This window comes from Ruditapes philippinarum, unplaced genomic scaffold, assembly GCF_026571515.1.
Source record: "Ruditapes philippinarum isolate M1 unplaced genomic scaffold, ASM2657151v2 ctg183_1_1_1_1, whole genome shotgun sequence".
Lineage (NCBI taxonomy): Eukaryota > Metazoa > Mollusca > Bivalvia > Venerida > Veneridae > Ruditapes > Ruditapes philippinarum.
The window spans coordinates 498,558-514,634 of record NW_026859131.1 but is presented as its reverse complement, the minus strand read 5'-3'; the positions used below and the strand labels follow the sequence as shown (position 1 = coordinate 514,634).

General features: G+C 34.2%; 1 protein-coding gene across 1 annotated transcript; it reads right to left on the bottom strand.

Annotated features, from left to right (window-relative positions):
• Positions 1-4: 4 nt before the first annotated feature.
• LOC132755371 (probable ATP-dependent DNA helicase RecS) lies at positions 5-6,799 on the bottom strand. Its single transcript, XM_060746242.1, has 2 exons — positions 6,614-6,799; positions 5-957 (listed from the first exon to the last, which is right to left on the bottom strand). Exons 1-2 carry the CDS (start codon positions 6,797-6,799, stop codon positions 16-18), a joined length of 1,128 nt encoding a protein of 375 aa, XP_060602225.1. The 3' UTR covers positions 5-15.
• Positions 6,800-16,077: the final 9,278 nt, after the last annotated feature.

Sequence of the window (16,077 nt, the reverse complement as noted above, 5' to 3'; positions counted from 1 at the left end):
GATTTGTTTTTATTTTTAAAACTCCAACATATCAGAAAAAGTTAAGTGGCATAGTACCAAAATAATTAAAGTTTGTGGGCCCTCCATAGATGAATGATACATAACAACTCTAGTTGTTTTCTCTGATGGCGCTCCTGAGTAGAATTCATCACCAAGTATTTCCTTTCCTAATTCATATCCATAACCTATCCAGTTCATAGTCTTGCAATATATTATGGTTATCCCAAAGTTATCAAGTTCACTCTTAAGTTGTTGTAAAACTGGTACAAATATATAATCGTATGGCGTCAAGGATGTATTTCCCTTCGAGTTTGGACTCGGACGATTCTTGACAATCACTTTAATATTGTCTTTTGCAGGGCTAGCACATACAACTTCAAAGTTTGTCATATGAAGACATTTAGCTATTTCTTTTTGCCCGGCTCTAGTTATTGTTGCTGACAATGCAAGAATTGGGCAACTTACAAGAGACTTCAGTTGGTATATTCTTTTAAAGTCCTTCCTGAATTCTTTGCCCCATTCAATGACACAATGAGCCTCATCTATTACAAGAAACTTGTCATACTCTTGAAATTGAGATGAGCGAAAAAGTTTGTTTACTTCAGGAGAGTTTAAAACAGTTTCTGGGTGAAAGAAAAAAGATTTGGTATTTAATAAGTCAGTAGTGTCTATATTCATTGACAAGGAAAATGATTGTCCACTGAGTTTCACCGTTTGCTGTTCAATTATAGCGTTTAAAGGCACAATAACAATAACAAGACACTTTGGAACAAAAAACGGCAGAATTTCATATATTAACCATTTTCCATAACCAGTTGGAAGTGCACAGATGCAGTCTTTTTTAGATAATAATGTTTGTATTGCTTGCAGTTGTAGCGGTTTAATTTCTGTTATTTTGCAATTGAACTCTGTAGAGTAGTTATGCAAAGCATCTGTGATTGACTGGCTACTTATATCCTGAAAACAGAAAAAAGACATGACACTTTTATTATAAACATAAAAAAGCCAGGTCATTTTTAATTAGATTGGTGGGGGTACCACATTCTATACATGTATAAATACTAACAATCAGCTTCTATTGAATTAAAATTAATATCCATTTCTATGTTCATAAATGTGTGTGAGGTGCAGTGGCGGATCCAGGATTTGGCCTTAGGTAAATCATTGAAAGTGTTAAAAGTTGACAGTATTGCAGTAAGTTATTTTAAGCGTGTTTTGGTGCCGTTTGGGCCACATTTCTATTATAATAAAGCTTAAAATGATGCGCGAGCGAGGAAAAATTGAGAAAAATTAGCGTTTTTGGGCATAAAAAATCATAAGTCTGCGGCCATTAGGGGGGGGGGGGCGTGCGCCGGGTGTGCCCCCCCCCACCCTGGATCCGCTAGTGAGGTGGGTAGGAATGGCTCAAACAAATCAAGTTAATAATTGGCATAGTCCTGGCAACTTTTATTTGTTTGGGTCGTCAGACCAAACAAATAATGGTAGCGAAATTTCAGAGTCTAATGTTCTTAATTGCAAATGCCGAAAGTAGTCCACTTTTTTGAAGCGGTTACTTCCCTTTTGTATGTACACTAAAGCCGAAAAATTCAGGGGAGATCACTGCGTAAAGATGGTCAAAGACAGGCGCATCAATTTTTAAGCAAAGTAATTCCCGAATGGTCGAAGATTTCTAATATTGTTTTCTGGTATTTTCTGATCGAAAATAACTAAATACAAAGCGGACATTCAATCTCTGACACAGAAGTTTATGACAAACCTAACAACAAGTAGTTCTCAAAACAGCTGAAAACTAGCGATTTAAAAGAAAGAAATATTTTATTTTGTTACAAGTATCCAACAAATTACAACGCATTTAAAGTTAAACAATAGTGTTGGCTTATAGAATTGTCAATAAATGCACAATCACAAATTACGCGGATGAATATGATTTTATCAATGAAAATACTATTTTTAGCCATGTAGATTACCGAATACTACACAAACCGAGTAGTGGAATATATAGATTCTACATGTCGGACTGTTTGGGCGAGAGGATTTTCGCTAAAATATTTACTTCAATTTTAAACAACAGGTTTACCCTGAACAAAATACCTCGAAATTAATAAGGATTACAAACCTGAATGCAATGGAAGTTCTAAATTTAGAATGACTTGATATTATTCAGACATTCCTATATAACTTCTCCGTGGTACATTGGTAACGCGCTCGCTTAGAGAGTGAGAGGTCTCGAGTTCGAATCCCAGTCGAGGAAATTTTTTTTTTGTTAAATTCTTTTTTTAATTGTTTTTGTTAAGGAAGTAGCCATGATTTACAAGGATAAAGTGTGGCTGTCGTAAAAAAAGTACATAAATGATTTTTTGATGCAACTCTAGTTATGCAGAATTCCGTATGTGCCTTACAAAATGAATTATAATACATAAAAATAAACTTATACAGGAAAATGCATACAGATATACAGTACGATTTAGATTGCAAAGATCAGAAAATACCAAAGAACTTGTAGCCCTTTGATTCTTTATAAATATACATGCTTATAGTAAGCTTCAGGATTATTTACATCTGTGTTAAACAAAAGTTAAAAGTCGTTACAAGCCCTAATTTAGAATAATATGGTTTTCTTCAGGCCGTTCACATATAAATTTAACCGTGGCTGAAGGGTTTTCGGGCTCGCTTAGGAAGCGAGATGTCTGGAGTTCAAATCCCAGTAAAGGTAACTCATTTTTTTAAATTGTTAAAGTCAAATAAACATTGGATTGAATATCAGTGTTGCAATTAGTCTTATAGCCAATTTACTACAATTAAAACGCTGGAAAGCATTGGTGGCACTAAACATATAATCTCACAACATGCACCTTTCTTACATTCTGAGACCCAAACAAATTCAGCGCCTTCTGTGCTTTGATTGTAAAACTGTTCTACAGAATGAATGTTAACATTACAATATTATCAATGTATCAAAACTGAATAAGCATTTATTCCGTATTTTCTGTAAGTTTGACGCAAACCATATCAGACTTAATGTTGGTGGTGGGACGTTTGCCGGGATATTGCCAACACACATTCGTATTGATCACAATACAAAACAAAATCATTTTACAAGAAAACTTATGATTTCATATCCGAAATATCACAATCTTCGTATTTGTCCGAAAAGTACTCAACTTATTGAAGTTTAAAAAAAAATAACATGTGAAAATGCTCCACGAAAATAAACGTTATTTTTAAGAATTTTATATATACATATCGATTAAAAATTCAACAATATCCCGATGAACCACTTTTTAAAAATATTTGGTTAACTTACAGCTGTCATAGGAACTCGAGAACGGGACCGCAGATTGCGGCGTATATTTTCGATCGTGTAACGGTTCTTAAAAACGTTTCTGCTACATCTAAATATCTTTTTAGTATTGTCCGAGTGTATGGACTCAAAAAATATATTATCAATTGAACCCAATCTGTCTCTTTAAAAACTGGTCAAATTTTACGGTATTATAAAATAAAGTTTCCTTTTAAAAGGAAAGGCTTGCACAGTTGTGCCTTCATCCCAACCCTTTAAAATTGTTTTTTTTTTGTTTCAATTTATTATCACATTTTTTTTTTAATTACGGTATTTGTATATCATAAAGGGTTTATTTAGTTATCTTATCTCTATTGTATAAAACTAATTAAGAAAATGATCAATCGTAAAAATACTAACGTGATACTGAAGTCTGAAGGAAAACAAGTGTGCACATTTCATTTCTCCTTTTTCGCAGCGAAATCATTCCTTTGCTTTATAGACAAGTAAATGCACTAATTAAGAAGCATGTATCAACTATATGTTACACGATCACAAATAGACGATGCGCTATGTGGCAAGGTTAATGATATGCATGGGCTATTTTTAGATTACCTCACCAGTTCAGTAGATCTAAATATAACTCGATCATGGAGGACCACCCTTTGAAGACGGAATACTACTACCATTCTCTATTGTATAAAACTGATACAGACAAAAAACAATTATAAAAGAAACTAACTTTTGCGTCTTGAAAAACAATTGAAACGGAACAATTTCGTTTATAATTTATTACGGTAATCAAGTAAAAATAGAAATCCTATTTATATAAACAAACTGGGATTACCGAACACAGACATTTGGGGTTTGGAGCTCAAAACGCCTTTAAAATCCAAATAAAATGCATATTTGTCAATCCCAGCACATGTACTGATCATATATATCAAAAAAACTTAATATAAGCCGTTTTGAAAAAATTTCATATTTCAACATCTATAATAATACACAAGATAAAAATGTTCGCCGGAAAAAATCCGCACCCCTACCGTCATAATCACCATGTATTTTATTCCATTTCCAATATTTTCACATAATCCTTTGGTCCATCGACACAGAAGATATAATTCTTCACGATAATGGTCAATTTTAAACTTCAACGGTAATATAAACAACGCAACAGCCGAAATAAACATCAATATTATCGCCGTTTTTTTCCAACGACAAAATCTTTCGATAAATTCAATGGACCAGACGGCTATGAACGAAGCTATCCGATTATGTGGTTTCCCAAACTTAAAAGCGCTGCGCATTTTGCACACGGCAAAGCTGGGGCCACATAATCGGATAGTTTCGTTCATAGCCGTCTGGTCCATTGAATTTATCGAAAGATTTTGTCGTTGGAAAAAAACGGCGATAATATTGATGTTTATTTCGGCTGTTGCGTTGTTTATATTACCGTTGAAGTTTAAAATTGACCATTATCGTGAAGAATTATATCTTCTGTGTCGATGGACCAAAGGATTATGTGAAAATATTGGAAATGGAATAAAATACATGGTGATTATGACGGTAGGGGTGCGGATTTTTTCCGGCGAACATTTTTATCTTGTGTATTATTATAGATGTTGAAATATGAAATTTTTTCAAAACGGCTTATATTAAGTTTTTTTGATATATATGATCAGTACATGTGCTGGGATTGACAAATATGCATTTTATTTGGATTTTAAAGGCGTTTTGAGCTCCAAACCCCAAATGTCTGTGTTACCGAAGTAACTAAAATAGCTTAGATTTCCGTTATATTACTTAGTATGACGGAATCGCCCGAATTGTCATGATTGCAATCGGAACTACATCGGCTATTATCATTAATCCGAAGAGTGACGGAAAAGGCCGAAAGGTTGCGATTGGCACGATTCCAGCTGGTTACCCGTTCAATCATGCACCAACAGATGTAAGCAGGAAACCACCTAACCGGAACAGGTTTTCCATATGAAATGGCTTGCAGCCGTGGCTGCAAGCCAAAAAGACAAGGAGTGACATCCGCCATTTGCCGCAACGTTTTCGGCATGAGTTTTCCCCCTTTGGCTACAATTGATTACTATTTTTTCAGAATTTTGTTCCCGTTATTTTTGTCAACTATGAGGTATCGTCCGGATATAACGTTAACGGTTTATTGTTTACACGTGTTGACATGTATAGGCGGCATTATATCGGGTGTATTCGCGTTTTGATTTGTTAACATGGAGAAAACAGACACTTTAGTAATATGGTCAAACTGGTTTTGCCTAACTGAAAAAAGGAATATTAAAACACGATCCATAGATAAATATTTTAGGCACTCATCTGGTATTCATTACTAGAAAAATTTAAACAAAAATCAAGCATATCAAGGGGGATAACTTACGCCACGTTGCGGCAAATGGCGGATGTCACTCCTTTTCTTTTTTCAATATACCGTATATTTGACTGATTTTTAAATTAGCAGATTATATTAAATTGAGATTAGATAATTAAAGACCACCCGCTCGCATAATATGAAAAGATATTCAAAGGTCGGACAAACTAAGTGTAAAGCCGGTACGGATTCGGATTTATGCGCCGCAATATGCGGTCCTGTGCCAGAGTTCCTATGACAGCTATCATCGCGTCGGCCATTGTTTCGTCAATGCCAGACTTCTATTTGTTTACAATAGAAGCTGGGAACCAGACTAGTGATTTACTAGGTAAAAAGTTTTCCGATTCATTGTGATATATAGCAATAAGTGATAGTTTGAAAATTCTTCAATTGACAGCCCCAGTCCGGTTTATTTTTTATCACCTTTCGTATGTCCTGAAGACTTTAAAATATTTTTCCATTTTTAGACATACATATATATTTATAAGGAGGATTAAGCATATGCACTATTTACATTGACATTCACAGGGACACTGATCATTTCCACTACACTATAGTCAATCAGGATGATAACGCTTTATCAGACATTCGTGCTTACTTTATAGGCGGGGCTTAATAAGCTAAGTGTTCTATCCTATGATTCAAATTATCGAATAAATATTTTTCAGTACTGTATCCAATCAATATTTTAAATTATACAATATATATTTTCAAATATAGAACATATATATAGAAAATTATCGCACACAAATATTTTTAGATGAACAAATATTTTTAGTAGGATAGAATAAATATAATGGTAAAGCATATAAAATTAGAGTTATACAATATAAATATTGGATATAGACCAAAAATTAAATTTATTGAATATTGCATACTTCAAGTTTATATATTCCTGTTCTTTAAATTTCCTGTTATCGGCATGAGGTCGTTACACCACCGTCTAACACCGTTGTATAACCATACTTGTCGGCAATATCCGGGACATTACCGGCTCCAACCGGAGCGTTGTTGCCTATGACCTCAATGTACACTGGCTCTATCGTAGCTCTGCCTGTTTCACCGTGGCAACATCGTATCATCACCGAGGCTTTGCCGTTTGGACATTGATTGACACGCATCCCGGTTTACTACGATTTGTCACGGTATGGATGCGGTATAGATACGGTGGTTTCCCGGCAATTCCCTGTTCCAAGCCGATAGAACACGGTTTTGGGCTTCCTCCCGGTGAATGCCGGTGAGCCCCGGTTGTATTAAACATTTAAATACAACCGTGGCGATCTCTCAGTTTGTTCCGGTTCACCATGGATTGTCCCTTTACTTCACGGAATCGCAACGGCCCAACGCCGGTTTACCACGGTTGATCCCGGTTGACTAAACCGTGGCAAACCGGGACACCAAACCGGGACTGTGTAAATGGGGCTTAAACCGCCCGTTTACGACTGTATAACTATTAGCACTAGCAACAAAAAAGGTCTTTAAATCAATGAAATGACTTAAACCGAATTCTGATAGCGACAATATCATAATACCTTTAAGATGTTGCCAATCAGGGTTATAAATGAAAAAGGGAGACAAAAGAAAAATACTTATCTATTGAGAATTGAATTTCAATTGTATCTTTCTAGAATACGCTTTCTAGCGTCAAGATTAAATTATGTAGCAGCTCAAAACCTCGATATTTAGGTTCATAAAAGAAAACAATTAAAACAAAGATACTTTTTGTTAAATGGCAATTACAGTAAAAAATAACTATGAGAGCGTTAAAAAGTAAAATAATACTACTTTAATCATGATTTTAACATGAATTTACATCTTGCGACATTTAACGGCAGTGTTGCGACATTTAACGGTAGGGGAAATTCGTACGACATTTAACGTTAACATTGCGACATTTAGCGGCAAATGATTTTGGGACATTTAGCGGTGGTTGCGACATTTAGCGGCAATGGTGCGACATTTAGCGGTAAGTGCGACATTTAGCGGCGTTGCGACATATAACGGCGCCACACACATAATTATGACATGGTGTGGAAAATGTTATTTAATGTGTAAAGCTTGGAAGAAAGCAACGATCGGATAGTAAGATATATTTATTTATTAGAAGAATACCTCGACTGATTGACACCAGAAAGAAATGGCATGCGATAACAAAAATGCTTGAAATTCATGGAGGTCAGATATGTTTACATTTCGAAGATAGGAAATCAAACCAAGGGTAAAAAGTGACTTTTTTAAAAACGATATAAAATTCTTTTCAATCATGTTCACGGCGTTAGACCATGTCATACTAACATAAACAAAAAATTCAGACAATTTTGGTTTAGTTTTCAATATGCAGGGGGAAAGGGTGATTTCTACAATCCAAGTGTCTCTGAAAGGAAAGTCCGTTTTAAAAGTGAATATATACATTGGCGGGTATGTATTAATTTCCATAAACATCTTATATACATGTAATGCACCTGTCAATATTTTGCCCGTCCGGGGGGAGGGGGCGGCGGGCATATACGGGGCTTTAGACAAAAAACCATTCCTGACAGGCGGGAATTTGACAAACTTATGGAATCCGGGTTTTTACATCCCGGGACTCGGGAATTTTGACGCCAGAAAATAAAAAAGGGGAGTAACCGCGAAAGGTCTAGAGACGACGGCGATATTTTTATTAGTGTTTTTGAAGTGTTTTTAAGTTATAAGAAGATATGCAATCTCGAAGTCACCACAAGTGTAACTCACAGGCACTAGACACAATTAATTTACCTCTATATGCTCATAATACTATATATAAAGAATATTCTTTATATATAGTATTATGAGCATAAAGAGGTAAATTAATTGTGTCTAGTGCCTGTGGTTCAATCAAAACATCATATTATAAAACCATAACAATTCGTTTTTCCGATATGTCAAATTCCAAATCGTTATGCAATTAAAGAATCTGCATTAGTCTAAGGGTTTCACACGACCAATGAAAATTCTCCATACGAACGCATCCGTTTATACATGTGTACTTTCATTTTTGATGCAAAGGCGGCCAAGACACGATCTTCGAAAAAGGTATTCTGGCACAATGACGTATGATTGCCCCAACATTAAATGAGTCTGAGGCCAGAAAAACTTTTTTTTTCTGAAAGCCATACAAAACATAAGGGGTATTGCACTTCTGTGGTCTAAATATGCGTATTTTATCATTGACATGGTGGGAAATCATTGATATGGTGACCACGTAACTTGGTCCTATTATGCATTTGTAACTTTTATTTGAAATGAAAGAGTATTCACTTCAATAACATCAAGTAGAATTCTGATGTAACTAGAAATGTGTCCATAGGACACGGATGCCCCCACACGCCACTGTTCTGTCAATCTTATGACTCTATGTCAAATATTTTTTGGACTACATGTGCCACAAGATGAAAATTCCTTCCTTTACTACCATCTACACATTATATAAGGTTGTTCATCCATGGAAGTTTAAGCAAAATCTGCCATCCGGTTTAAGAGAAGTTGCGCTCACAAGATTTCGGGACGTACGGACGGACAGACGGACGGATGGACAAGTGCAACGCTATATGCTCCCACTTTGCGGGGGCATACAAATTTGCATTTGATTTAATAAAGACATGAAAGAAAATCTTCGAAATACGCGATAAATATATTGCGCCCATGTAGCGCAAATGTAATAATTGGAGGTATGTTTGGATGAAAAAATAATTTCTGAAGAATAGTAATGGGTAAATGAGTCATTTTCTTCAATAAGAGGATAAGTATGATTTGTTTCTTCAGTAATGGAAATTTTACTCACAAAAGCATTATGTTCCTTTAAACTTAAAATTGGTGGATTCTCCTGAAAAAGTACAATATTGTTTATAATGTCACTCGGTAGCAACTGCAAGTCCTGTCAGTTACGCATACTCTGCATGCTCTCAACAAAATATTTTCTGTTAAACAAAAGATATTGACAAAGATTTCTCACGTGGACACCTGAATCTGAAAGATTATCGATTGCTGTAATACCATGTCATGTGGTCTCCATATCACGTGATTACCCACCATAATTGCAAGATTGGTTTGATAGACTACTAGCACCAGATTGTGAGTACACCATGCAACCCAGCTTAAGAAAATTTTGTCAGTTCTTTTTGTAGCTAAATTGTGTTCATGGTGAGCTATAATTGTCGTTTCTTCATGAAACTTGGTCATAATGTATGGCTGAAATCTCGGCAAAGTTCAAAGCTGGGCCATGTGGGGTCAAAAACTATGTCACTAGGTCAAATCTTAGAAAAAGAATGTGAACACATTAGAGGCCACATTTTTGGCCCATTCTTTATGAAACCTAGTGTAAATGTTCATCTCTATAAAATCTAGAACATGTTCGAAATTAGGTCATGAGGGGTCAAAAATTAAGTCACTAGGTCAAATCTTAGAACATTTTTGGTCCAATTTAAATGAACCTTAATAAAGTTTAAAACCTTAAAGATAATAAAAATGCCCTCTACTTTTTATACGACAATGACGGCAATATTTACAGTATTCAAAAATTGAAAGATATATATAAGATAAAGAGGTACATTTTTAGATATTCAACAAGTCATTGAGTCCATCCCTTTTTTATGGAGAGAAAAGATTAGGAACAGTAGAAATGAAGTATTTTTATACAAGCAAAACATTTCGTTAAATCCCTATCTTAAATGTGTTATACATAATAGTAAAGGTTGCAGATTATTTTATGATATCCTTATTGACGCTGACAATCTAGTTGTTCCTAACAAATGGGTAAATTCTGTAGGACCTATATCACAGAAGGAGTTTTTAGATTATTGTACAAGTTTAAATACTGTGAAACAGATAAAATTGAAAGATTTTCAGTAAAAGATTAGTCCAAAAAATTCTTGTAACAAATACATTTTTACATCGAATAGATATTAGAGATAATGATTTATGTTCATATTGTAACATTGATAGAGAAACGATTGAACATTTATTCTATCAATGCCCGTATACCAATACGTTTCTTTTAGAATTGAAAGCCTGGCTTAGAGATAAGTGTTTTGTCGAATTTGATATTTCAGACATGAAAGGCATACTGTTTTCGTATTATGGAAAACATTCTATTTTGAATTTTGTAACATTATTAGCAAAATACTATGTTTATAAAACAAAATTTAGAGAAAATTGTCAAAATTACTTGAATATAAATATGTTTTTAATATACTTAAAAAGAAAATAAAAAAATCAAGAATATATAGCTTTTTTAAATGGAGATGTGATTTCTTTTAATAAATTGTGGCAAAATTTTATTCAAATATTATCCCTTGATGATGAGTAACCTTATATTTTATATCAGAATACCGATAAGGAAATTATAACAACATAAAAGATTTTTAAAATATAATCAGACAACTTAAATAAGAAACATACATACAGGCCTCTATACGAACAACGTTGTTTTCTTTTATTTGTATTTTTTGGGTTTTTTTTGTTGTTGTTTTTTTCAATCGATGTGAATTTATATTAATATATTAATATATATCTTTTATCATATGCATTGTATAAGTAAGAAACAATATATATTATATCTACTAATCTTGTTGCATTATTATGTAGCATGTCATAATTTCATAGCCCATGAAGTCTTATAATTTATAATTTACATAATTATGTTGTCCTTGTCATATTGTGTATATATTGTTTGTTAGAAAACTTGTAAGGTGAAATAGCGGATGGATCCCCGACCCTATTTTACCCATGACGGGGACAATAAACGAAGTTACCTGTTGGGCTTAAAAAAAAAATGCCCTCTACTTCAGGTATAAATGTGAAAGTGGTGTCCAGGTTTGGCCGCAGGAGGAGGAAGAATGTCCTTTTTAATGACTTTTTGTGGTAAATTTAATGATAGAATAAAATAAGAAGTTTAAGTGTTGTAAGTTTTTAGCTCACCTGAGCTGTGATCACGAAGCTATTGTCGGTGCGCAAGTCTGGTGTCCTCAACTTTTAGTGTTTTAACACTCTAAGAGGCCACAGATATGGTTCAATCATAATTAAACTTGGTCAGCATGCTTACCATCCCTTTAGAAACTGGGTCATGTGGAGTCAGAAACTAGGTTACTAGGTTTATTTTGTAGCTAAACTATTCTAGGAAAATATTAATCCTTTACTCAAGATACGTGTTTAAACGCATATGCGACCAATGCAAATCCAGATCAGCCTGCACATCCGTGCAGTCTGATCAGGATCTCCAATGTTTCTATTTTATATCCATAAAAGAATTTCTGACTGAAAAGAGAACAGTGGAGATCCTGATCAGACTGCATGTATGTGCAGGCTGATCTGAATCTGCACTGGTCGCATATGCGTTAAAACACGTTTTCATGGGGTAAAGGGTTAGAGCTTATACGATTGATTGTGTGTCCGTGTCCGCATTGGTACATGTATCTAGTGGGACAACCACTACCATACTAAGAAGGCCTACAACCCTGTATGCATTATTTTCAGAATTATGCCCCTTTATTACTTGTATAAGTTTCTTCTAAGTCTAATCATTTGAATACTGTCAAAGTTATTAAACTGAAATTGATACATATAAAAAAGTTATAATAATTGGGACTTTACCTACCATACTTCAGAGGCTCATTCATCTGAATTCATTATTTTCCTAATGATAAGCCTTTGTACATATATTTTTTTCATTGTTCTTCTGATAACAGTTTTATTTATTGATTGATCTCTAGATATTTACCCTCTCCACTATCCCCGGGGCACTTGATGCACCAAGCAGGCTCAAGGGTGGGGATTTAGACAAAAATGGTTGTCTTTAGGGTGGGGATTTAGACTTCAAACATTTTAAGATGTCAAATTCCCCTGGGTCAGCCCCCCCCCCGGGCGGGCATAATAATGACGATGCATAATTCAAATAAATATTAACTATTACCGATTCACTTTTAAACAGAAATGGGAATATTTTACTTAAATGTTAAGTTGTTGTTTTGTTGGGTTTTTTTCGGGGTGGCTCGAAGTCAGTCTGTAGCTCCTTGTAACCCATAAGATTTTAATCCAAATTTGAACGCCATCCGGCTACTTATTTACAACATATATAACATACTGTAAGGTCTAAAAATTGTGATGTTAGGGTAACATGCTCTCCAGGAATAGGTAGGGTAGGTCAGATATTTTTGTGCCCTTGAGAATCATCCTTGGGCCGATGTCAGATGTTGACATTGAAACCTCTGATAATGTCCCCGGATGGCACAAGAACATCATTTCTAATTCTTCAGATGACATCTTGGACGTATCAATTCTGAATTCCCTTAGTTTGACTGGGTGATGGAATTCACACGATGGTTTATGAAGATTGACAACCTGAGCCGCCATTTTTGTTTCTGTGCGGCTGTAAAACCCGTTAGTACCCAGTGATTTTTTTACCCTTTTTTTGTGAAACAGCCCATGTCTTTTCTATTGTGAATTCTTAAACGCATTAAAGTTTAAACTGTAAAAAATATATTTTAAAATGAAACATTAACACTTTAATTCTTAAATATAAAATAATTAAACATGTACTAAACAATTACATGTAGACAATGGTAAAATGCCCTTAATGGGTAACACTGTACTGTAGAGAAGTGATTTCTACAACCATAATAATAAGTATATAAATATTGTACTGTTTACTTTTAAATCTGTGAATGAATGTATTTACTTTATGTGGACTTTTACTTGATGTATTTGAAAATAAATAGTTAACTATTCCAAACATTGAATTTCTATTTGTTTTCATGTTTACTGGAGAGGTCATCAGACCTCTCCACAGTGTTGAGAACGATTGCTGGCGGCATCCATTTTCGCGTATCAAAAATTGAAGCTAATGCATCGCAATTTAAGCCTTAAATCATAATATCGTTATCTTGTAATTCGAAAAGTTGCGATGTGTCCAATTCGGTACTTCGGACGAAAGTTTTCAAAACCATCATTCAGCAGGTACTCGCGTTACCGTAAAGCTCGCTTTGCGAGCAGGCCCTTCGGGCCAGCTCGTCGAGCTCGCTATTAAGGGGAAAGGGGACCTAAAAATGAACAATTTTGTATTTCAGTGTGGCCAGAAACACAATTCCAAATATTTCAAAATCTGTTTCACAGGCATTATTCAATGATATATGACATACATTGAAGAAAATAATAGTTTGCATGCATTGCTCCTTAATAAAATGACTGACAGCAATTTATATTTACCCCCACCCAGTCAGAATCACACCTAAAAAATATACCAATATGGGCAATCTTCATGAAGGTATAGCATCCGCCCGATTTCTTTAAAAATATCGGTAACACGTAGTGCAAGCTATGGCATTTTCAGAAATGACCAATAAAGTGTCTGTCATACGTTTAGAATTTTCACAAAATTTATCTGAAATTTCTTATTTAAACAGTGTTAATCATAAGGTTAGCAAAGAGGTTACCACAGCACTTCTGACAAAGTAAGATTAGCTATCTCTCACAAAAATAAGGCACAATACTGTATCTCTTTAAATCAATATTCATTTCAATTTCCTACGGTAGATTATCAGTACAATTCTGCCAAGGGAGGTAATCACTGTGAGTTTTCAAGTTTTCAAGTTTTTATTTTCATATGGGCATCAGTTTTGAAAACAGCAAAATTTCACAAACAAATGAGCATTAACAAAAAAATTATACAAATGTGTAAATAAAGCTTAGAACAAAATAATTTGCATGATAAATACAAAAATAAGACTAGTACGTTGATACTTATGAATGACTTTAGAGATGAGAGTTTAGAATGAGACATACATGTAATGCAACCGCACAATGAAAATTCCTGACCAAAAACGCAAATGAAGTGATGCAGCGTCATGGTGTGACCATAACATGGGGCCCATGAAGCCGCACACTGCAACCACACCACGCCCGTACAATTAGTTCCACTATAATGAAATAGGAAGTGTCACAATGCGATTACAAATGTCATGAGACTTCAAAGATGAAAAAAATAAATAAAATACATAAAAATAGATAAACTAAATAATGAAAATCAAGACAATACTTGGCAATAGATACTCACTAGAAGGTGGTAAACATTATTTTACAATAGACATTATTCTTTGTGTAAAAACAGACAGTTTGATTAATACAGTTCTATCAGTATTTTACGAAAGACCGGTAGGGTCATTTCAACTTCATTAACTTAAAGAATTCACATTTTTAACTTCGTGAATTTACGTTTCCAACATACGGAATTCACGAATTCACGATTTAAGCTTCATGAATTCACGATTTCACCTTCATGAATTCACGATTTAAACTTCATGAATTCACGATTTCAACTTCACGAATTCATGATTTCAACTTCACGAATTCACGATTTCAACTTCATGAATTCACGATTTCAACTTCATGAATTCACGATTTCAACTTCACGAATACACGATTTCAACTTCATGAATTTTTCAACTTCGTGAAAAATTTACGATTTCAACTTCACGAATTCATGATTTCATCTTCATGAATTCACGATTTCAACTTCATGATTTTTGCGATTTCAACTTCACGAATTCACGATTTCAACTTGACGAATAAACGATGTCAACTTCAACGTATATGCCACGTGGGCGTGACGTCATTTGTCGCCATATTGAATTGGTAATGAAATTGCGTGAAAAAAATGGTTAGTGATCTTTTACTTATTTACTATTTAAATATATCATTATTTTCATTTTAAATCCTTTAAGTATTTGTAGGAAAATTAATCATATAAGTTTCTTTAAAAAGAACATATATGGTTATCTAGAACACATAAATCCGGCTCTATCCTGAATAAGACCCCGGGTCTAAACCAAATCTTTATATTTTAAAATATTGTTTAAAATATACATAAGGGTTCAATCTATATGCATCTGTTTGTCAGAATTGGATTTGATTTTTTCGTGTACAATATATAATATTTTAAGTAATTGTATTGTTTCATCTAATTGCAGATGCTGGTGTTATCTTTAATCATTATTTCTATGGCATTTTCTTGCATTTGCAACAGGAGAATCGATGATGGATTTGATAGTTCAGTATTTTTCGGTGGGATATAAATACTAAATACAAAGAGATATTAGCTATTCTTCTGTTGATTCAAGGAATGAAAGTTAGTTATTGTCACTTAAAAATCATATAAAGAGACTAAATTAACATAGGCGGACAGTAGAATCGAATAATGAAGATATTTTTCGTGCAATTCTTAGAGAATTATCTGGGAGTTGTTAAATGTTTTGGTTATAAAAAATGAGGAAAAGACTTAAACTTAAATATGACCTGAATGCACATCGGTTAACAGGAAAATTTTCATGGGGATAGCAATTAAAAGGGCAAGGAAAAGAAGAAAAACCCCCCAAAATTTTTCTTGGGG